Source organism: Echinops telfairi, unplaced genomic scaffold (assembly GCF_000313985.2).
Source record: "Echinops telfairi isolate 266 unplaced genomic scaffold, ASM31398v2 ScPeMD7_7410;HRSCAF=8448, whole genome shotgun sequence".
Lineage (NCBI taxonomy): Eukaryota > Metazoa > Chordata > Mammalia > Afrosoricida > Tenrecidae > Echinops > Echinops telfairi.
In genome coordinates, this window is record NW_022111310.1 from 4,701,139 (window position 1) to 4,724,562 (window position 23,424).

The 23,424-nt window shown below is 43.5% G+C and overlaps 1 protein-coding gene across 3 annotated transcripts in view; it reads left to right on the forward strand.

Annotated features, from left to right (window-relative positions):
- INVS (inversin) overlaps positions 1 to 23,424 on the forward strand; it is a 152,336-nt gene that overhangs the window by 110,104 nt on the left and 18,808 nt on the right. For all 3 annotated transcript variants that reach the window (XM_004711070.2, XM_045296561.1, XM_045296562.1), the window contains 2 exons: positions 4,000 to 4,106; positions 11,658 to 11,870. In XM_004711070.2, the coding sequence (XP_004711127.1) occupies positions 4,000 to 4,106; positions 11,658 to 11,870 (320 nt within the window). The remainder of the gene's footprint in view (positions 1 to 3,999; positions 4,107 to 11,657; positions 11,871 to 23,424) is intronic.

A 23,424-nucleotide genomic window follows, 5' to 3' on the forward strand; every position in this document is an offset into this window, starting at 1 on the left:
CTTTGCATTCCTGGAATAAGTCCTATTTATGATGAGTCATGTTTTCATATACTGATAGATTTTCTTTGATAATGTTTTACTTAAGATTTTCCTATCGGACCAGCCTTTAAACACCAAAGGCAGGGAGAAAAGTCATATCCTTGTCAATGAGGGTGGTGCGCGATGGAGACCCAATGTCCATCTCCAGACAACTGGACATACCTTGCAGAGGGGTAGTGGGGAGATGAGTCACTTAGGGTACAGTATAGCAACAATGAAGCTCACAATCTTCCTCTAGTTCTTAAACGCTTCCTCCCCCCAACTACCAGGACCCCAGTTTCGCCTTGCAGACCTGGTTAGACCAGATGATGCACAGCGGTACAGAGGGGAATTGGAAGCGCAGGGAATGTAGGACGGAAGAAACTCTCAGGACCGGGGGTGAAGGGGGCGATATCAGGAGGGAAAGGGGAGGTAGTAAGGGGGAATGGATCACAGGGAGCCACATATGGCCTCCTCTCTGGGGGACGGGCAGCAGCGGGGTGGGTGAAGGGAGGCGCCGGACAGTGTAATATAAGATACAATAATAATTTATAAATTATTAAGGGTGCATGGGGGAAAGGGGAGGGGAGGGGGGGAAAATTTTAAAAAAAAGGAAAATGAGCGGATTCCGGGAACCCAAGAGGCAAGAAAATTTTGGGAATGATGAGGGCAACAAATGTATAGATGTGCTTTACACAATTGATCTATGTATTGTGACGAATTGTATGAGCCCCAATAAATTGATTAAAAAAAAAAAAAAGATTTTCCTATCTATATTCATGAAAGAGATTAACTTCTAATTTTTCTTTCCTGTATTGTACTTACCAGGTTTTGGCAACATGTTTATGCTGGCTTTCTAAAAAGAGTTAAGATGCAGTTCTTCATTTTCTGTTCTCTAGCAGAGTTTGTATAAAATTGGTGTCCTTCTTTTCTTAAGTGTTTGGAAGAACTCCATGATTTTAAAAAAAATCTGGCCTTAGGAATTTCTTTATACAACAGTTATTAGTAATTGATTCAGTTCCATAAATACTTATAAGCCTATTTATATTTTCTAATTATTTTCCTTTCAGTTTTGGTAACATATTTAGATGTTGTTGGTTTAAGAATTTCTCTATTTTATTCAAAATACCAAATGTATTGGCTTAACGTTATTCATACAAGGGAGGTCCAAAAAGTTTGCAGTACTATATTATCTTTTAATTTCATTTTTAGAAGCGCACTCATGAATCTCCTTTTTATTTTGATCTCTGTAGGGTCTGTAAGTAGTTCCCTCTTATTTATTAAACATAGTGATAAGGCATTTTCTTCTTGTTTTATTCTCCAGCTTACATAATCAGTTTTTCGAAAAACTAACTTTTCTTTGTTGATTTTCCACATTTTAAGTTTGTTTGCTATTCTACCGGTGTTTCCTATTGCTACTATTTCTTATGAGAAAAAAAAAATGGCCCAGGGGCCACATCTGACTTCCTCTTGGTCCCAGGGCTGACTGCCATAAAACCTGTGCCACAGAAAACCTTCTGACATGATTGCTTTGTCCCCAGAGCACTCTCTACTTTCAGCTGGGTTTGATCACTTATTGCAGTGGCCACAAGGAACTCACAGTTGAGAACTTCTCAAAAGTTTCAAACTCTCTTCTGACGGCCACTTTAATCTTTTGTTTTTTCCTGTCTTTTTTGATGACTTTTGCTTTCTTCATGAATGATGTTCTTGACGGCTTCCCACTACTCCTCAGGTCTTCTGTCATTCATGTTCTGTCGGGGGAGGTCGGATGCTTACAGACATCCTCCCTGAAGACAGTCAGTCACAAGGGAGTAGGCCCTGCTCCCTGCTTCTGGACACAATGGATTACTTCTCCCTAAGGCTGGCGACCATTAGCTTGGTTCCTGTAGGTGGTTCCCTACTGCTAATGGTTCCTATGCAGATCCAGAGACAGATCAAACCCACTCAGTAAATCTAGGATCTGCCCATCTTGTCACAAGTATACCCCCAACCCCTCCTCTTTCTGTTGGGTGTATGTCCCTAGACCATCCCCTCTCACTGCTGTAAACCTATAGTGCAACCCTTCCTGTGACGTATGTCTTTACCTGTAGTTAGTGAGCTTGCACTCCCCCAAACGTATATAGGCCTGGGTTAGCAATAGAGAGCTCTCTCTCCTCCCTCGCTCGCTCAGCTCCCCCTCCCCTCTCCTGTCCCTTCCTCACTCCCCTGGTCCCTTTCCCCTTGTCCTCCTTCCCTTCCCCCTCTCTCCACGTGAACCATCAAGCAGGGCTGATGTGAGCAATGCTACCATGGAATGTGTCTGACTCCATTATTGTAATATCTCTTTTATCTCTCATGCTCTTGATGACTTTAATATAATATTTATATATCTCAACTGTACAATTGTGCTTACTGAACCCGAGACTAGCGGTGGAGAGCTGGCACCTCACTTCATACCGCAGTGTTCAGCAACAAATCTGTTCTTGAGATGTTCCTGAAATCCAGGTGGGATAGACTCAAAATCCTATTTTGGCTCTTGTGAAATTGTTTTAATTGTCTTCATCTGTACTTACATATGAGCAATTGGTGGTCTGCTCCACAGTCAGCCTGTTGCCTGGTTTTAGCTGGTTTTAGCTTCCTAAAGATGTAGTTGACTTGACTTCTGTGTCTTCCATCTGAAGCAGTGCCTTTTGGATTGTTGAAGAAAGGTGTTTTCTATGAACAAGTCATTGGTCTTCCAAAATACTATCTTGCAACCTCCAGCTCCATTTCTGTCACCAAAACTATACTTTCTAATGGCTCTTGCTTCTTCTTTGTTTCCAATTTGCATTCCAATCACCAATAATTATCCATACATCTTGATTGCTTGTTGATGAATTTCAGACTGAAGACATTGGTAGAATCCTTCAGTTTCTGCATCAACTAGCTTTAGTGGTCAGTGAATAAGTTTGAATAATCGTTTTATTGATTGGATTTCCTTGAAGGCAAGTAGATATAACCCTATCACAGACAGCATTGTACTCCAAGACAGATCTTGCAATGTCTTTCTAACAATGAATTCAATGCCATTCCTCTTGGTTGTGTCATTCCTAGATTAGTAGACTCTATGATTTTCTTATTCAAGATGGCTAATAACCGTCCCTTTCAGCTCAGGAAAGCCTAGGGTATTGATCTCTATGTTAAGGGCACTAGCGCCCAATAACAGCCCTCAAAAAGAATGTGAATTCGGTTCTCCTGGAGTGCAGTGTTCTGGAGCTGTCACTTAGAAGATATTTGTTGTCATGCTGCTCAGGTAGTCTATAGCCACACGTTCTTTTGTCTGTTTGTCCTATCAACCATTGTAAAAGAGGAGTTAAAAATCTCCAATGATGATTAATGGATGTAGCTTTCTCCCTTTCTAGTTTTGTCAAGTTTACATAAGAACGGAGGGTTTTTAAAAGTTCATGGAATAAATAAAATGGAAAGATAATGGAATTTTTCCGTGAACACTTTGAAGGCCCCTGGTATATTTAGGGGCATGTTATTAGGTGCACACAGATTTAGGATTGTGATATTTTCCTCTTGGAGTCCTTAATGTAATGAATGCATCCTCTTTGTACCTAGCAGTGCTTCTTGCCTAGTCTGTTAGCTTTCCTGACATTGAAATTATTTTAAAAGATAAGTTGCATATTTTGTAGGATATTACTTAATTTGGGTTTTCCCCTCTGTTTCCTCTTAATTAAATACAGGTTTTACATTTTTTAATATTATATACGTGATGTTGAATAATTTTCAGTTTATTTGTTCTTTAAGATAGCATTGATTTTGATCACTTGGTTATAATAATATTATACATTCCTCCCTTCCCTCCCCTTGGTATACTTAATATATTTGTAATTTTTTGTTTTTCTAATGAAGCAGTTTGAGAGAGAATTGCTTGTTTGTTTCTTTTAGTTATCAAAGCTATTAACATGTCTAAATATGCATGCTCCAGATTTACTTGATTGTTATCATTGCTCCTAGGGAAGAACAGCTTTGCACTGGTCTTGTAACAATGGCTATCTTGATGCCATTAAATTATTACTGGACTTCGCTGCTTTCCCTAATCAGATGGAAAACAATGAAGAGAGGTAAGCTACTGGTCAAAAGAGTGTACTGCTGTTTCTCTCACACCTTTTCTGCCAGGCTCAAAAATCGCAAGTTTAGACATTCATACAGAAAGAATATGTGTACTCATAAGGAAACATGATACTAAGAACTCTTGAACTAGAAGAAAAAAGTAATATACATTATTGACTTGGAATCATTAAATGTTATAGCTATTAAAATTTTTACTTATTACCTAGGGCAAGCTTACATTTTATAGGTGAAGAAATTAGAAAGCCTTTTTCTGACTATGGCTACCTAAGACTGAAATCCTCCCGATTGTCTAGACTACCATTGACTTGGCTACCATGAACAACTATTTCATTGTTGCTTGTGCCGTGCCATCATTTCAATACAGTCACCTCTCAGAAGACTGTCCTGATCTTGTGGTCGTGTATCCAATCTTCTGTTCTCCCATACATTTTGTGTATTTTTATACCACTTAGCACATGTCTCTTTGTCTTACAGTTTTATGCAATCTATCTTCCCTTTAAGAATAGAATTTCAAAAATAAATACATAAATAAATACTGTTTTTAAAAAAGAATAGATTTTCAGAGGATGGTATTTCTGTATTTCTCACAATGTTTTGCAAGACATAAGCGCTTAGTAAATACTACGGAATTCTAAGGGCACATGCAGAATAAGATAAAGCAAGCTAAAATCACTTGAGTGATTGTAGGAAAACCCCACTCTATTATATTCTGACAACTGAATAACAAAAAAGACTTAAAGATTTAGGGATGTGGATATCCAGGGAAGCTAGAAAGCCAAGGAAAATCCTCAAGACTGAGCTTTTGACATTGAAGCAGATATGTGCAAGCGCTGCAGACAGCACCCTTTAAAGCCTTGCGGGGGTGGGAGAAGAAGACTAAAAATCCTAAGAATTAGTGATGATTTATTTCTATACACAATTCATTCTTTAGCAGTATTTATTCTCTGGCTGCTTTTTAGAAATTATTTTTTGTAAGAGAGTAATACAAATATATATTCATATATGTATATATTCCTTGTAGTTCAGTTTTCCATTTTTACACTCAGTCTTGAAGTTCAGACCTAAGTAACCACATGAATTAAAGTACTTACTGCCTCCTGGAGTAAGCATATATTAATTACAGACCAAAAAGCCCAAGGAAAAAATCTTCCTAAGTTCCTAGCTGTACTTGCCAATGTATAGATAAAAGGGAGACTGTGACAATATCCCAGTCTCCTTTAATGTCTCATCAACAATGCACTTTGATGTACAAATGTCAGAACTGGGCACTGCCTTTTATCTTTATTGACATTCCAGTTTAGGCATTCTACTCATCCCATCAGACCATTCCCCGCTGGCAAGTCCAATTGTATCTAGTCTCTTGTCTTTATCTACATTGTATCTTGGCTGGTTACCATCAATGTAGTGCTAATTTTTACTTCTCATGCATTGACACTAAGCACTTGATGTGCACTGCATAGACATGATTTTTGCCAACCACTGCTGACTTCCAGTCAATAACTTATCTGACAGTCACACTCCAACATTGATGGGAATATTCAGAGCACTTGAATGTTTCTGAATTGAACTTGGTTGAAGATAGATTCAGAAGTAATCATCACAATGTGGTCAGTTAAGTATTAAGGTATAGACTTAAACATTAGGTGTAGACTTCAATTATAAAACATTACTAGGTTTTTGAGCGTGTCTCCTTGAATCAAAAATGGACTGAGAATCCTGATTTTAATAAGCCAAACTGTGAAAAAAGGACATTTGGGGGAAATTTTGAAACTTTTTAATATGTCATGGGCTTCATATTTTGCTAAGGAATTCTTGCTCATTGAGTTGGTACATTAATAACCTTGCAGTTTTGTCCATCTTATTTATAAATGAATATTGAAGTATGTGGAGATTAAGTGATAGGAATTCTAGGGGTTGCTTTGAAACATTTTAGCAAAAATATAAAAGAGCAGGTTAGTTGAAGCAAACATGACAAGCATCTACTAATTGTTAGATTTGGATACTCAGTAAATAAGTTTATTATGATTCTATTTTTGTTTGTGCTTGAAATTTCTTTATATTAAAAATATTTAAAATGCGATTTTCAATCCAGAAAGAAATCTAGTTCTTTCTTCTTTTCATCTTTTATAGATGAGGAAACAGAAACTGGGACATTACGTAAGAGAATCTCCGGGGTCACATGGGTCTCCTGACTCCCATGTCAACATTCCCAAGGGGATCTTATGTCCCATGTTATTTCTTTTGGGGATATTTGTAAGCAAAGGTGTAGTTAGGCCTTACATTTCATAAACCATTATCAATAGAACTGCTTGTATGCTAGATATAAGATACTACATACTAATAACTATAGGAAAAGTCATTCAAGCTTATGAAAAGGCACATTGATTTTAGAAACCACTTCATTCTATAGAAAACATATATTCGATAGATAAGATGTGTTGTTAGAAAAGTTACTGAACTGGGAGTCACCAGACCTTAGTGATAGCCTAGCCTCTGCGGTTAGCTGGTTTATGCAGCCTTGAGCATGTTGCTTAACTAATCAGGAGATGCTTATTTATCTAGAAGATGAAACTAATCAGATAGATGATTATAAAACTTCAATTTAGCTTTACTATTCTGGGGTTTTGAGATTTCTCTAATCTTTTCCATTGAGAAAAGTACTCATGAAAGGCATTCGGGCATATATTGTTAAATGCGGGGGGGAAATTCTTCTGAGTTTACAAAATACTAAATAATTCTACATAATATTTTAAAGTTTGTAGTATAAGCTACTCTACTTAAAGTCTTCTTATCCCTAGACAGTAGTAACAGGTTGGGCTGTCCTAAAGTGGAGCTTCTATAATGTCAGCATTTGGAGTGGAATTGTCTTCCTTTTATGTCTTCCTTTTGATAGTGCCAGCTGTTTCCTGTAATCGTTGGATGAATCTGTATCTAATTGTGTATTCATAGAATCACAAGTTTTTCCACCTCACTGGTCAGCTGATTCTTAGCCCCTAACACCTCTGATTGTGTTGGGTTAGTATCATTCACCAGCGAGGAAGCGGCATCAGTGGCCACCAGTAAGTGGTCATAAATACTAGTTAGGTACGCTGGAAATAATATTTATGATAGGACATAAATCATATATGTCCTGGAATAGTAATAATACCTTTATTATTAACTGCTCCTTTGTGCTCGGCAGAATGCTATATTCTTTTGTATTTATTACTTCATTTTCTCCTCCTGCCAACTCTGTGAAGGGTTATCTTGTTTCACAGATGAGGAAAGCTGATGCTTAGAAACACCAAGTAAGTCGTTTAAAAAGTGACAGTAATGATACCCATTTCTGGATGACAGATTTTGAGGTGTTTGTTTTTGTTGGGGTTTTTTTTCTATTTTAATTTTGTACTTTTAAGCATTGTTTGAATTCTTAAATTACATATGATTTTGACAAAGTAATTATTTGTATTTAAAGAGTAAAAGCCTTTCTACCAAGATATTAACAGTGGTTGATACTGACAGTGAAAATATGGAGAATTGTTACTTTCTTCCATGTATTTATCTGGTTTGTCTTTTTAAAGATGTTTGCTTAAAATTGTTCATCAAGAAAGTAGCCACATTGAGATTCAAATGCAAAACTATATAAAAACAAAGCCTGTCTTTTCTAAATAATGTCTATCAAAAAGGCTCTGTATGTGCATTGCACAAAATTCCAAAGGCAGAATTCAATGAAACTAAATTGTCTCTCGCTCTCCTACCTCTGAGACAACCAGTTTTCTCCTTGTGACCTGTTTTCTGGGGCAACTTGTGACGCCCTCTTTGCATAGATAAGCATTTAATTAACTGCTGCAGCATAGGCCCCAATTCATCGTGACCCCAAATGCTGTCAAGGACCAAAATGCTGTCCGGCACTGCACCACCCGGGATTGTTTATGGGCTCGACCATGGGGGTCCATTGAGTTTGCACTGGCTGATTTCAAGAGTAGATTGGCATGACGCTCTTCCAAGTCCATCTTGGTCTGGAAATTCCACTGAACCCTGTTCAGTATCAGAGCGCATGGAAGCTGCTGACATAGAGGTGGTGGTTGTGCATGTGGTGCATTGGCCAGGAATTGAACCTCATCTGCTTCATGGAAGGCGAGCTTTCTAACACAGAACTGCCACCACCCCAGAGATAAGCTTACATGGATAGTCTCTTTTATACAAATAGAGTAGACATTGATGCTGTTAGGTGTCTTGGTTAGTTCCATGTCGCATCCTGAGAGTGTTCCGTATCTGTTGGCATGCAGTAGTCATGACTTCCTCCGGCGGGTGCCTTCATGACATGGATGCTCTTTGCTTCTTTAAAGTCCTCTGTTGCTGACGGTGAGGTTGTTTCTCCATTTGCTGTAATAAACTGTGGTCTTGTGAATAGCTTTGCACCTACAGCATTTCACACATAAAAGTATATCTCTAGGGTGAATGTAAGTGAAATGGTTAAGTCACAGGGCATATGCATGAATAATTTTGATAAATATTGCCAAGTTATTCTCCCTGAAGGTTAAAATGGCAGAGGAGTGAGCCTGTCTACCGGCCCCAGTCCTGGCCAGCATAGTGCGCGAAAGTCAGTGAAAGGTGCTCTCTTAAGTTAGCCTGCATTTTCATTTCTTCGATTTTGAGTCAGATTGAACACATTTTTATTTTTTTAGGAGCTATTAGTATTTTCTTTTGGGGGTAGGGCTACCTTTATCCTTTGTTTTTGCCCTGCATAATTTTACTATTTTTATATAGTTTCCTTTACTGGTCTTCTTTTATAATTTTGAGTTTGTATCATCTTCTTTTACTAGAAAGGACTTCCCACTCCAATTTTTTTTTTAATTCTTCATGATTTCTTCTAGTATTTTCATGTTTTTTAAATATATATTTAGATCTTCTCTCTATCCAGAAATTAATTTTGGTGTAAGATGTGATACAAGAATCTTTTTTACTTTCTACACAGTTCTCTTAATACCATTTAATTAATGACCCATCTTTTCTGTAGTAATTTCAAATGCCAGCTTTATCACACACTAATTTTTTTCCCTTTAGAGGTAGGTCTGTTTTCTATTTCACTAACAATTATTAGCAGTAATCATGGGCTCGAATTTAACAATCTTAAAGAATATTTTTTGTGATACATTTTTCCAGTAGAAGGGGCTGAGTTAGGTTATTGTGCCAACCTGGACAATAAACACATGTGGGATTAATTGAAGGGCGGAGCTTGATAAATGGCTTGGTGAGGCTCGCCTTTCGAGTTCTCGGTCTCTTGCTTTTTGATGGTTGCATAAGGGTGCAGCTGCCTTAGTAGTTCCCAGCTTCAGCTTGCAAAGCTGACTTCCTGCAAGACATCCCCAAGGAGAAGCCACAGGATCTACCCCGATGCAGCCCTCGGTGCTGGGGCAGCCGTGTGAAGACTCCTGCCAGCGCTGAGATGCTTACCCGTTCACTGACTCTTCTTTCCTCCTGCAGTCGGCGTCATTGCCTGTGTTTTGTGAGATGGAAGAGGAATTTCTGGACTGGTGTTGGACATATGGGTTAATGGGTTAATGTTGGACTTGTGGGCTTGGGCAGCACTGGGTTGGGATGTTTTCTTGATGCATAGTTAACCATTATAAAAAACTTTTTTACATGAGTTTCTGTGGATTTGTTTCTCTAAAGTACCCAGACTAATACATTATGGTACCTTGGGAGTTGGGTACTGGAGAAACAAATCATAAGATAGAGAGTAGATGTTTGTTTGACCTCTCCCTCATGGAAGTTTTCCTTCTTTGTCTAGCCAGAGGTCAGATAAAGCCACACTATTAACTCGGTTGCTTTTCTGGGGAAAATATGGGAAGTAGGAAAATAGAAAGTTTGTAAGTCCACTTGTTTCGGTCAGTAAAATTTGATCTTTAAATGGGTTTAGGCCATGTTTGTAAAAAAGCTTTGAAAATATATGTCCCACCCAGTGCTTTGGAGTACTAAGGAACCAGGAGTCTTTGTCAGAAGCTGGTAAAAATCTGGAGCCATGAAGAACACTCTCTGGGACTGAATGTTAAAGGGAGCCTGAGAGCAGGCTGAAATGCTTGTTGGTGACCACCTGGATCTACTTGTTGAGTGGAAGTGGGAGAAATGTAGCAATAAAGAGACAGGTTGAGTTTGACCACTGACACCTGTGGACTTGGTTTACAGGGGGGAAAAAGGAGAAGACGAGAGCGGGTTGGCTGGTCTAAGGTTCATGACCTAGCCAGAGGGCGCTAGGCATGTTGAGTTGGTGAGAGCCCATGGTCTAAGACAAGGCCACCAATGGGCACCCTGTGGAGGCTGAGTGAGGCAGCCCACATTGAGTTGACCAGAACCCGACCAGCTGGAGATTTTTGAGCCTGTGAACTGGTGCATGTTGTTGCTGACTTTATGGATGGCCTGTCCGGATTTGACTTTGCCTATGGATGCAGACTTCACAAGGTTCCAACTGGAATGAAGACTCTTCATGCTGAAAAATATTATTGTCTTCTCAGAGAACTGGGTTGATGTAAGTGGGCAGTATATAAATTGGATACCCAAAATTGGGGGAGATAAAGGCATGAAGTGGTTGGCTTACAAACTTTCATAGGTGGGGGGAAAAATTCACAGGATTATAGGCTTAAGATGTAGGTGTTACTTAATTGCAAATGTGACGCTAAAGAATTATGTACAGGTGCTAGGTTGGCAAGGGGTGGATTGAGTTAGGTTATTGTGCCAACCTGGCCAATAAACACACGTGGGGTTAATTGAAGGGCGGAGCGATAAATGGCTTGGTGAGCCTCGTCTTTCCCGTTCTCGGAGCTCTTGCTTTGTGATGGTTGCACCAGGGTGCAGCTGCCTGAGCAGTTCCCAGCTTCAGCTTGCAAGGCTGACTTCCTGCAGGACATCCCCAAGGAGAAGCCACAGGATCTACCCCGATGCAGCCCTGGGTGCTGGGGCAGCCATGTGGTGACTCCTGCCAGTGTTGAGATGCTTACACGTTCACTGACTCGGCTTTCCTCCTGCAGTTGGCGTCCTTGCCTCTGCTTTGTGAGATGGAGGAGGAATTTCTGGATTGGTGTTGGACATATGGGTTACTGTTGGACTTGTGGGCTTGGGCAGCACTGGGTTAGGATGTTTTCTTGATGCACAGTTAACCATTATAGAAAACTCTTTTACATGAGTTTCTGTGGGTTTGTTGCTCTAAAGTACCTAGACTAATACAGGGGCATTATTTGTTACAGGAGAAAGAGGGAAACTGGATCACAACCCCCAACTAGTAAGCCAGCCAGCGCAGGTCAGCAGTTGCCACGGTTTGTGGCTCAAAGCGCTGGACCCCAGGCATAGTCCCCCTTGTTTGACACCCCCACCCCTTGCCCCAAGAGTTTCTAAAGAACAAAGGAACAGACTTCAGTAGAGAAGGTGGTTTTGCCTGGGTAATGCTCCACGTTTTAGACTGAGGTTTCCTTCTGTTACATCATGTATCCAGCTTAGTTGTGCCTTGAGCTGCATTCCAATAATAGGTGCATATTAAATTCATGTGTGTGTATCTTCTACTTCAGATACACACCCCTTGACTATGCCTTGCTTGGTGAGCGCCATGAAGTGATCCAGTTCATGTTGGAGCGTGGAGCCCTGTCCATTGCAGCCATCCAAGACATCGCTGCCTTCAAAATCCAGGCTGTCTACAAAGGATACAAAGTCAGAAAAGCTTTCCGAGACCGGAAAACTCTCCTCATGAAGCACGAACAGTTGAGGAAAGATGCAGCTGCCAAGTAAGTGAGCATCGGAGATGCTACGCTCCGGGTCAGGAGCAGGGTGGAGAGGGTGGCTGCGGAGGCAATCCGGAGAGAGGCTGAATTCCTCTGGACCCTTGTACTGGTGCCACTTTCCCCCACTGCTCACCTCATCCTCCTCTCCTGAGGGGGGCGCTACAATGAAGTGAGAAGGCCTAATCTCTACCCAATGGCTGTTCTCTGTGCCAGTCCTCCGATGTTCAAACCCAAGGTACACCACTGCCACCCTCAACCAGGACAAGGAGCTATGGGCGGGGCTGTTACCCAGAGTAAACAATAGGTAGACAACCTTTCCAAAGTAAACTTAAACTGTATCCACCTGCTTCGAGTACACTAACCTAGGTGTCGTTTCGATTTGTTCAAAGTAACTACATAACTTAGATTCGCTCCCTTCCTTCACCTACCCATTACTTACCAAATCTCTACTAATGAAATAAAGTTGCTTATTCAAGCAGTGTTGGTTGAATTATCACTATCCATACAAGACCATTGGCTAGGGGAGGAATGGTGACTGAAAGCTAATTGTCTGCCTCAGCGGTCTCTTCATACTTTAGTTACAAAATAGTTTGTACCCATGATGCCATGTGATTGTTTCCCCATGGTTATTGAACTATAAGTGATTGGCTTGAATTATGCTTTGGTTTTCCTTTTCTCTGATGCCTGTGTCAAGGAGCAGGAGAGTGTTGCCTTAGCTAGCATAAGATGCCCACACTGCTGATGACAAAGATGGGGCTGGCAAGCAGGTTCTTGAAAGATCCCTTTCTGACTGTATCCTGAGTGCTTCCAGATCTCGTCTTCCCCACTCTTAAGCCCTTCCTTACGTTTCTTGCACACAATGGAGAAAACGTAGGCATAGAAAATTTCAACAGTTACTACCAATAACCAACAAAAATCAGAATGAAGGGCAAGATAAGCCATTTTGGTGAGAAGTTGAATAATACTATGAACTGGGATATGCTAACCATAATGCCAACCTTTGAAAGACAAAACTGACAGAAACATGTCATTTTCGGTGACTTTGAAGCTACCAGTGGCATCCTACAAAATGCTACCTTGTACTCTTATTGATACTCTTTTCTCTCTTCGCTTCTGTCAAAGAAACCACTAGCAACTGAAAACCTGCCTCTTTTCCCAGCCTTCTTATGTGCATTCTACGCAGGAGAGCAGCACATGGAAGTGGGTGATGCGTATTTCCCCATCATTTGGAGTTGCAAGTCACTGTTCCTTCTCTACTCTTTTCAGAAACTCCAATTTATTGAGTGAGATGCTATATTTAGAATGTTAAGTCACATCTGCCTCTACAAGACACCGTGACTTTTGTACGTCCCCTAAAGAAGTGTATTAATCCAAACACTGCATTTGGATGTTGGAGAGAACGGGCCCTGGAGTCTCCTCTCCTCCAACTTTCCCCAGTGGAATTGGAAGGCTATAGTGGAGAAGGAGGAGGAGGGCATGCTGACTTGGGATGCCTTGACTACAGCTCCTCGCTCCCTCCCGGGCTCAGTGTAAAAAGTGACACCCTGGACCAGTTGATTTCTCGGCAGCACGCTGCACTTGCCAGTCTGCACATCTTCATTCTTAGTGATCTCTAGCCTCTGCTTCCTCCCCTTCCCCTGCTGCACAATCTCGAGCCTTACACCTGTGGTTAGAACTAAGACTACATGTGTCAGAGGCTCTTCTATACAGAGGAAGAGGCTTAAAGAGGGACAAACTTAAGTCGCACCATAGCTCACACTATTTGTTTTTCGGATTTCAGTCCTAAGGGTATGAGATGACAAGGGGATTTTGTTGTTGTTGTTGTTGTTATCCTAATTAGTTTCACTATTCCAAAAGGTAAGTCCTCTCTGTTCTGATGTTAATTTTTAAAATCTTTCAGATGGGAATTGTGCTTGCTTGTGAGTTTTGAAATGGCCAAACCTGAGCGTTTTTCTTCTGCTTTATTTCTTCTCAATTATATTCTTGAATTTACTCAGTACCACTATTATTCCGTTGTCCCTCTCACAGCTTTCTCTAGTTTTTCTACTTGGCTGATAATTTATTGCGGTGGCCACCCAGAACTTTGAGACAATGCTCACGACTGTTGGTTTTTAAGGAAGTTAACAGGATACAGGTGCCCAGGATGCAATTATTCAAACAGGACAGCCCCTTCTTAGCCTTGCCTGCATATAAGCCTCTCTGGTCGTTGGCCTCTCAGTCACTTGGCCCCTAGGTCTCTGCCCTGTTTGCACAATGTTACAAAGCCCTTTTAAGACTGCCAATACTTGCAGGTAACCTCCCCCCTCCCCCAGGTAAGCATCCCTAAAGCACTCGGCTCTAGCCCCGCAATTAGGAGTCTGGCAGCACCCTACTCCACAGGCCATCCTCCTGCCCAGAGGCACTCAGCTCCACTGGTTCTGTGGACTGGCAAGCCCACCACGCTAGCTGTTGCCCCTCTGCTGCTCTTGGGGTGTCAAAGCTGTCACCTAAACCAAAGGGGTTCACGAGGCAGGGATCTCGGTGTGTTCTTTGGGTTCCAGTTCTGTTCGTGGGAGATTCTCACCGTCCCGCCCTGCACAGGGCTTCTGAGACGGCTGGCTTGATCCCCAGCAGGATGGCAGTCAGAGTAATCCTGTGATCCTCTCAGAGCGGCATCTCAGTCCTGTCGCACCTTCCCACCTTCTCTTCCCCAGACCCATCAGGAAAAAGCCTTTGGCTGGGAGCCCCAAAGACTGGCTAGCAGAGCCGTAACAAATAATTCACTGCCCTGCAGATGTAAATAACTTAGCTGTCCCTGACTGCCGGCACTCATTGGAGGGTGCATTCCTAAGATAGATCGTTAAATGGAGCAGAGCCTGATTTGATTTCTTTTCATTTTAGTTCTCAAATATGTTTCTTAAAATTTAAGTCACTGTGTTTGTTTTAATTTGCATCCCTGTTTCTGTTTTGCTTTCCCCTTGGTCCTTGCTGCTGCTGCATCATCCACTGAGGTGGCCTGGGCGTGTCAGGTTGACCATGTGAGGATGACAGGCATCTCCTTTCCTAAAGAGATGTTTTGAAAGGGCCTTATTAGACTTGCAGAGAGACATTGGGCAAGAGAAGTTTCAGTCATATTTTCTAAGGTGTGTCTTGTAGAAAATACTGTTTTAAGCTCTATAATCTATTTAAAAGCACTTTATAACCCACACTGTGCCACCTAGCTGGTTGCCAGCATGAGCATTATGTAATTTACCTGCCACCGCATTCTGTTGGGTGCACACTAAGTAAACCCATGTTTATGCTGATCACTCTTCCTCCTTGACATTTCCCTTTTGCCACCTCTAATTTCGCTCTCTAACTCCAAATAGCCTCCTGTTCTCTAACTTTCTCACCTCTTTTTAGTTAATCCACCCCACACTGGTGTCACCATAGTCAGACTACTCTTGTTTTCACTGAGAGTTTCTTCATTCCTAAAACTTAAATGTTTTCATCTCCGCTCCCATCCTGACCTGAAACTCAAATTCCATCTCTCCAATTGCCTCATGGACATGGCCACTTTGCTTAACTTTTGTCCATTGCCATCATTTCGGATCACTGGACATTTCTGCTTAAATGTCCTGTTTTCAGCTTTGTTTAAGTCTCTCTCTGTAAAACCTACAAATTGATTGCCTTATTTTCCTGCTAATGCTGCCACCATTAATTTTTAAAATTATCATTTGAAATGTCCTTTCATGTCTCTCGCTTTCATCCTTCTGTATCACAGTTCTATCCAGGCCATCATTTTAAAATACCAGCCACGACGCTATCTCAGACCGTTCAACCTCTCACCCCTGCTCACATCTCCAGGCCTTACCTCTCCGCACAGCCAACATTCTCACATGCGCGTCCTAATGCCCCAACCTCCCAGAGCTTTCTTCTCTTACTCGCCAACCATGCTCTTTAAAGAGACCTGAGCTGCTGTCTGGCCAGTGTATGAGATGGTACATCTTAACAGTTAGATTGGCCTAGTATTTGTCATGCAGCTCACACTCCTGTGAGGCCCTGGCTCCTTCTACAGGAAGTTGTTCCATGTGCTCAACTAGTCAGCTGCTCAGCTCTGGAACGCTGTGCCTCGCAAGGCAGCATGTGCCCTGAGTGGACTGTGCTCTCTCGTAAAGCTCTTTTCTCCCCTCTGGTGTTGCAGCTGCCCCTCGAAGTCAACCAACAGTGTGTAAATCCTTTTCACAAATAGGCGACCAGATATTTGAAGACGTTCCTATTGCCCCTGTCATTATACAGGTCCTTTCCACTGTAGAATTGGGCCTGTGACAGCCTGCTCCCCTGAGCTGGTCCAGGTTGTCGACATCTTCTTCCAAAGTTGATCCAGCAGCTGACTCTTGTGCTCACCCTGTGGTGTGACCCCGGAGAATGCTTCCACTGGGCCCTTCCTGCCACTTCCGGAAGCCTCCTCTCCCACCAGTAAAATGGTGTCTGGGATGGGCTTTGTGTGCCATGACCATGTGCGCATTTTGGACGAGAGAATCTTCAGATTTTTTATCACATTCTCAAAGGAAGTCAATGATTTTTTTTAGGTTGAAAAGCCCGTGGGGCTAGATGATCTCTGAAGTCCCGTCCAGCCCTGACATTCTGAGGCAAAGGTCTGGAACCGCATGACATTCTCTCATTCCCTTGAGAGGATGTCCAGGACCAAATATGACTAAGCCTGTTATGCAGTGACGATGGAGAGAGAGGGCCTGACGGAGCCCTAGCTTTCACCCCGCACCAGCCGACAGGGTTAGGGCTGGCCCTTTTCTCTCCTGTGAGGTAGTCATGTCTTCTCACTGGAACTGTTCCCACAGACGGGAAAGATCATCGCTCCAGTAGACCACACCAGGAATGCCAGCAGCAATGTGAGAAGCTGGTTTCTGAGGTCCCTGCTGAATCAGGTTCTATCAGCATCTTGGTTGCGGGTGTTTGCTCATGCGGTTCCCTCAGCCTGAACGCCGTTGACCTCTTTCTCTGACATTCTTTGTATGTAGCCTTCTCCCCTAGTTTCCTTCGTCACTGCCTTCCATGTCCCCGATAGCTCTGTGTAGATGCTTCCACTGTAGCACCCATCACATCTATTCTACAGGTGTATATGGGCCCACCCCCTGGGACCCGCACGCCACACTGGCTGCTCAGTCCCTGGGGAGCCGAGCTTGTGTGGTACATATCTGTGTCTCCAGCGCCTGGTGTGTAGTCCGAATCCACTAGGAAAGCGTTCTCCCGCTGCCATCCACCGCGCTGAGCTGAAGTCCCATCTGTCAAAGAGGAGGACTGGGCCAGATACTGTCCGAGGTTGCATTCAGGCCTGATACCACAAATCTCTGTAAGCACTTTTGTCTTTCTCAAGGCAGCAAACGCACACACATGCTGCACATCCTCCCGGTGCACACTGGCACTTATCTAGTTATGCATTTAGTTGACCAACCCCTTGCAGTGGACCTGAGCAAATGTTCCCTCGGCTGTATTATGCCATTGGATGCATTTACGATAGGCGTGGGTCCTGCTTTCAAAAGCAATGCCAGAGTGAAAGAACTGTCCACACCCCTATTTGAACTTGAGGCCATGATTCATTGTGTCAACCTCTTATGCTCAGGCAGCTTCGGAGCCTTAACCCCTGTCACATTCAGAGACTATTATGAACAGCGAGTATCGAATATTTCAATGAGTGAGGGGGAAAAAACAAACTTCAAGTCTCAGCCCTCCCTCACCTGTGCATTATAGTTGTCAATTTATAGAGTTGATCCTTTGCTTCTTATTTTAAAACATCTGTACGGAGCATGTGAAAGAGTGAGTTTATCTTTTCCTCACTGTGCAAACAAATGAGGGGCGGCAAAGGGGAGTGAGTGACGGGGATGCTCTTCCAGCTTCAGTCCTGGAGCTGTCCAACAAACGCCACCCCTGCTCCCCGCCGAGCTCCTCCTGCCCACAGCATGTACGCCCCCTCCCCCTCCCAAAGGACGCTTATCCCTCGCCTTCTCTGTGCAGTTCCAGTTATGAGGGGCAGGCCCATGGTTTGGCCATTTAGGGGACAACATAGTTACTGCAGGAGTGCTTTTCCCTTTGGTCACTGTCTCCCGTGTGGTCTGCTTCACATCTTTCCTGTCCTCCGGTTCACGCTCTTTCTCGGTGGGAAGAGTTAAGGAAAACTAGCCAGAGAGCCTGCTGAATAATGAGGATCCCGCTCCCCACCTCCAAAACCATCTTTTACATGGTCTAGTGTCAGCGTGAGTGTTGTCTGTACAGATGTGAAATTGTTTCATTGGGTCTCATGATTCTTACTGTGTTCGTTATATCTTACTATAGTAATAATCTCCCTCACACATAGTAACTTAAGGAACAATCAACCTTTACTGAGTCTCACCATTTCTGTGGGTCAGGCGTTGGGAAGCCACTGAGCTTTGAGTCGTTATGGCTGAGGGACAGTCACTTGTGGAATTGAAATCTCGATACTGGTGGGGCAGCAATGATGTGAAGGCTGCCTGGAGCAAAAAGATCCTTTGCCAAGACAGCTCACTCACATGAGTGTTGGCAGGAGGCTCAGTTCTGGGACACAGAGGCCTCTTTACAGGGCTGGCTGCCTGAGTGCCTTCAGAACACAGAACTGGCTTTCCTCAGCGGGAATCGCCCAAAAGACAAAGACCAACGATGTGCCGTCTTTTATAGAGACAGTCTCAGAAGGCATGCGCTGTCATTTCTGCAAGCTCCTAATTTGGCTATAAGCGTTTGCCCTGGTGAGTCCAGGAAGAGATTGCACAAGGGTGCGGATGCCAGGAGGCATCTTGGAGACGGCAACCACAGTCCCTCCAGTGACCCCCCATGCCATACGAAGAGAAGAAATGTAAAGAGCCTGGATGACCATCCAACTAGGAGCAGAACAAACCACCTAAGAGACAGGGAGGGCCTGGGAATCAAGTAGCAGAGGGTACTGGTGAGCTATGGAGGCTAAGGCTCCGCCCACACAATCCAACTCAGACTCGGCAGGGCTTTGCCCAGGGAAGCTGGTCGGACCTGATTCTGAGAATGAGTCAGAGCAAAACCTGGTGCAGGAGATTATATTGTGATCAGCTGAAACCTCTGCACTCACTCTTTACTTCCTTACTAATATCAGACAGTGAGCCAGAGACACGTGGTATAATCTACACTTACTAGTTTTCTACTACGAGGGGGCTTCAATGTAGAGACTAGAATTAAAGGATAATGAAATATTTCCATGAACATTTTGAAGGCCCCTCATCTTTGTAGATAGCCAGCTCTCCTTGCAAGTCTGTTTTTGTCTCTCTGCATTCACAACTAGAGTTCTAAATGATACACACTTAGATGGGTACTTTTCTTTTTTTCCTGACCACATCTAGTCCCAGTGCCGTTTTATCTTTAATAACATTATGTGAAAAGAATAATGAGCTTCACCTTGGGAGAAAGATGAGACTGTCTGTTCCCAGGAAGATTGACAGGCTCAGAAGCCCAGTAGAGGGTCACTGTGAGCCAGAAGCAACTCGAGGCAGTGGACGTGGGTTTGGTTACAGCTTAACAAGTTCTTAGACATTGACTCAGTAAAGCCCCACGATAACCTAATAAGTACACACAGCAACTATCATCAATGCCATTTCATAGATGGAGAGCATTCCACACAAACTAACTTAAAGTCATGCAGGTAGGGAGGGAGAAAGATGGCACACTCAGCTACATTTGAAAGCCGAGGGGATCACCCCACCAGCCAAGGCCATGATAAGGCTGTGGTTCGTCCCCTGCCCTCCATCGATGTCATGCCCCGTGGCTAGGAGACATCCCTGGTTTGCTGTTTACTTTTGGCACTAGTCCTGGTAGAACCGGGTCCCAAAGTCAGCTTTTCTCCTAAACAGCACTTAGTCAACTGCACCAGTCCTTAGGCCAATGACTGTTAAGACAATGCTGCCAGGCCACCATCAGCAGTTCCACCAAACAGCACAGTGAAGCCTGTCTATTACTCTAAAAATCGACACAGCAGAGTGTGCGAGCTACCTCCCAACTCTGCCAGAAAGTCTGTACTAGGACGGTGAACCCGAATGGCAGCCTCGGAGCGAAGCCTGGTTCAACCAGTGCGACAGGTCAAACTCAACTATCAAGACCTCCCTTTTTTTGTGACACCCATTTTAATCACAGCGCCCATACCTCTGCCACCTCCAGGATTCATGGCTATGGAAGCGTGCAGACTCATGGGATCAGAGAGTCTTCCTTTTTGCAATGTCTAAGAGATTTGATTTCTTCTTAAAGCTGGACAAGCACGAGGGTGCTTCATAAAGTTGGTGAATGTTTCCATGAACTTTAAAAAAAGTAATTTTATTAGGGGCTCATACAACTCTTCACAATCGGTACATACATCATTTGTGTCCAGCACATTAGTACATATGTTTTCATCATTCTCACAACACATGCTTTCTACTTGAGCCTTTGGTGTCAGCTCATTTTCCCCCTCCCTCCCCGCTCCCCCCTCCCCCACTTGATAATTTATAAATTATTTTATATCTTAAACCATCCGTCTCCCTCACCCACTTCTCCGCTGTCCGTCCCCCAGGGAGGAGGTTATATGTAGACCCTGTTATCTGTTCCCCCTTTCTCCCTCACCTTCCCTCCCCCCAACCCCGATATCGCCACTCTCTCTACTGGTCCTGAGGGTTTCATCTGTCCTGGATTCCCTGTATTTTCAATTCCTATCTATGCCAGTGTACATTCACCGGTCCAGCCAGATATGTAAGGTAGAATTGGGATCATGATGGGGGGAGGGGGGGTCCCACAGGCTGGAAGATAAACAAGGGGCCATCTAACTGAGAAACAACAAAGCCCACATGGAAGAAGCACACCAGCCTGTAAGATGACAAGGTGTCGAAGGTATCAGGCATCAAAGACAACAACAACAAAAAAATCATGGCATTGTGAATGAGGGGGCATGCAGAGTGGGGACCCAGGGCCCATCCGGAGGAAATTGGACATCCCCTTGCAGAAGGGCTGCGGGGAGGAGAGGAGCCAATCAGAGTGCAGTGTAGCAACGATGAAATATACAATTTTCCTCTGGTCCATGAACTTTTTGAATCCCGTCAGACAACTTGCGATGCTCAGCAGCTGTATAAACCAGTTGCTATCAACTCTGACCCAGAGCTACCCCAGGAGTCCTAAGTTCCCCATGGCTCTTTATTCTGAAGTAGATCACCAGGCATTTTCTCTGGAGTGTTTCTAGGCATCAAACTTCCAGCCTTTCAGTTGGAAGATGAGTGAATTAGACTTTGTACCACTCAGGGATTCCTAATCCAAAAAACCCAACCAAGTCTGTTGGTGTTGAGTTGATTCCAACACATAGTGAGGTAAGTCTACCAGCTTAAGACACTCAAACTGCCCAGGCCCCGAGGCTGCTCTGTGCTTCGTGGTGCAAGCAGATACGTTCAGTCCTAAGTTGCTGAAGCCATTGTACAACCAGATCACTTCATTGATTGCTCTTGAGCAGGTTTCTTTTGGTCACTTGGCTTCTTACTGGCTCTTTTCCTTGCTAAATAGTTCTCCAGGCTAAAAATGGGTGGGAATGTGCATCCGTGGATCTTAGCACTAAAAATGCCCGGTGGTGCTGTCAGATAAGCACTGAACTACTAACAATATGGTTAATGGTTCAAACCCATCCCTGCTCTGCAGGAGAAGGATGAGCTTATATGGTGCCATAAAGATTTGCAGTCTCAGAAACCCTCTGTAGGCTTGCTAGGAGTAGAAATTGACTCGCTGGCAGTAGGTTTTAGGTTTTAGATCTGCACTGGGCAGATCTAAACCTCACAAGGCACGTCTTTGCCCACAGTCCCCTTCAGACTGAAGCACCAATGAGTCAGTCCCCTAAATATTCTCTGGTGGATCAGCCTCAGGTCCACCAGCTCCTGGTTTGAAGAACCCCCCTCCTCAGACGGTAGTACACAGGACCTGAGGCAGGTCTTGTCCAAGGTTTGACCTTCAACTAACTTTCTCACTTATACTAGGAACCTCTGAGGAGCTGGAAAGATTGCTCTAGAAAAGACAATACAAACCAGACCAAGGGCAGCCAATTAGAAGGCTAGCTTCCCTCAAGGTAGTAGAAACAAGATACGAACCTTAAAAAAACAAACTTACCACCATCGAGCCCATTCAGACTCACAGCAACCCCGCAGGACAGAGTAGAACTCCCCCGGGGTTTCTAAGCTGTAAATCTTTACAGGAATAGAAAGCCTCCTCTTCCTCCCACAGAGTAGCTGGTGGTTTCAAACTGCTGAACTTGTGGTTACCAGACCAACGCACAACCTACTATGGCACCAGGGCTCCCCAGGATGAGGAAAATGCGGAACTATTTTATTTACTAAGGTTCTGCCTTGGTAATGTTTTCTTGCTAAAATGTTACTTGTGTCACAATTTGTTTTTCCCTTTCTAATTTTTTTGTATCAACTGGAATAACACTGGTTCTTTTTCTGGTATTTGTTTCCTAAGCTTTTTACAAGTGAAATAGGTCAAATTTATAACACAGTGTACCTTGAAGATTAAAGACATTGGAAGCTGGTTTTAAATGATGTTAATGGTTGCTTTGATGTGATAGTACCAGTTGCTTTATATGACCCAGTTCATTTTTTCAACGATGAGAAAAGATTCATAAGTGCAATTTAAAAACCAGCTGTGCCCTTGGCAGGAATATTGGAGGAAAAGGTACTGGAACTTAGTTCTCTCTTGACTCTGTAACTACCGTGTGCTCCTTCTGTTCCTTATCTACCAAATAAGGGGACAGACTCAGAAAGCAGATTCTGTGTCTTAGAATCTAGACAGGGTCTGGGACATTTCATCCAAGACTCACATCCATGGGAAATCATGTTCACCTCTCAGGAGCCTTAGTGCGCATGCGCATGTGTATGTGTGTGTTGCGTGCTGTTGCTGCTGCTGCTGCTTTGGTTTAAAAGCTGCAGCATAAATAACATTGGTCGGAGATCACACATAAGTCCCAGTCCCGGTCCCACTCCTCCCAAAGAGCACCCTCCTGCAGCAAGAACCACAGCTCTGGAGAACGTGCCAGTTGTAGCCGTGAGCCAAGTGGAAATTCTTTGTTTTTTAATGTAAAATGCAACCATTAAAAATTATGCTAATTCTAGCAATACACTAAGGACCCAATCATATTCTGATAATTTCTTACTTAGTTCCACCAAAATGAAAAGAAAACAAACAAAAACTTCCTAAACTCCGTAGAAGGCTTAGCCCTCTTGCTCTTTGATGCCCTGATCACTCGGGAGACTGAACCCCCATGCAGTGGCAAGGAGGCACAGGGGGACGGAGTGGTTTCCTCCGGTCAAGTGAAACAAGCACTGCTCTGGTATCGAAGATTCATTTATCACCTCAAAGCCCGGTAGGTGCCATTGAGATCCACGCAGATGCCCAGCCAGGAAACCACAAGTGTCTCTGGCCAGTCTCCTTTGGAGGCCGTGCTGCCCCTCAGTGCTGGGCAGAAGAGCTGAGGCCGTGCTGCCCCTCAGTGCTGGGCAGAAGAGCGGAGGCCGTGCTGCCCCTCAGTGCTGGGCAGAAGAGC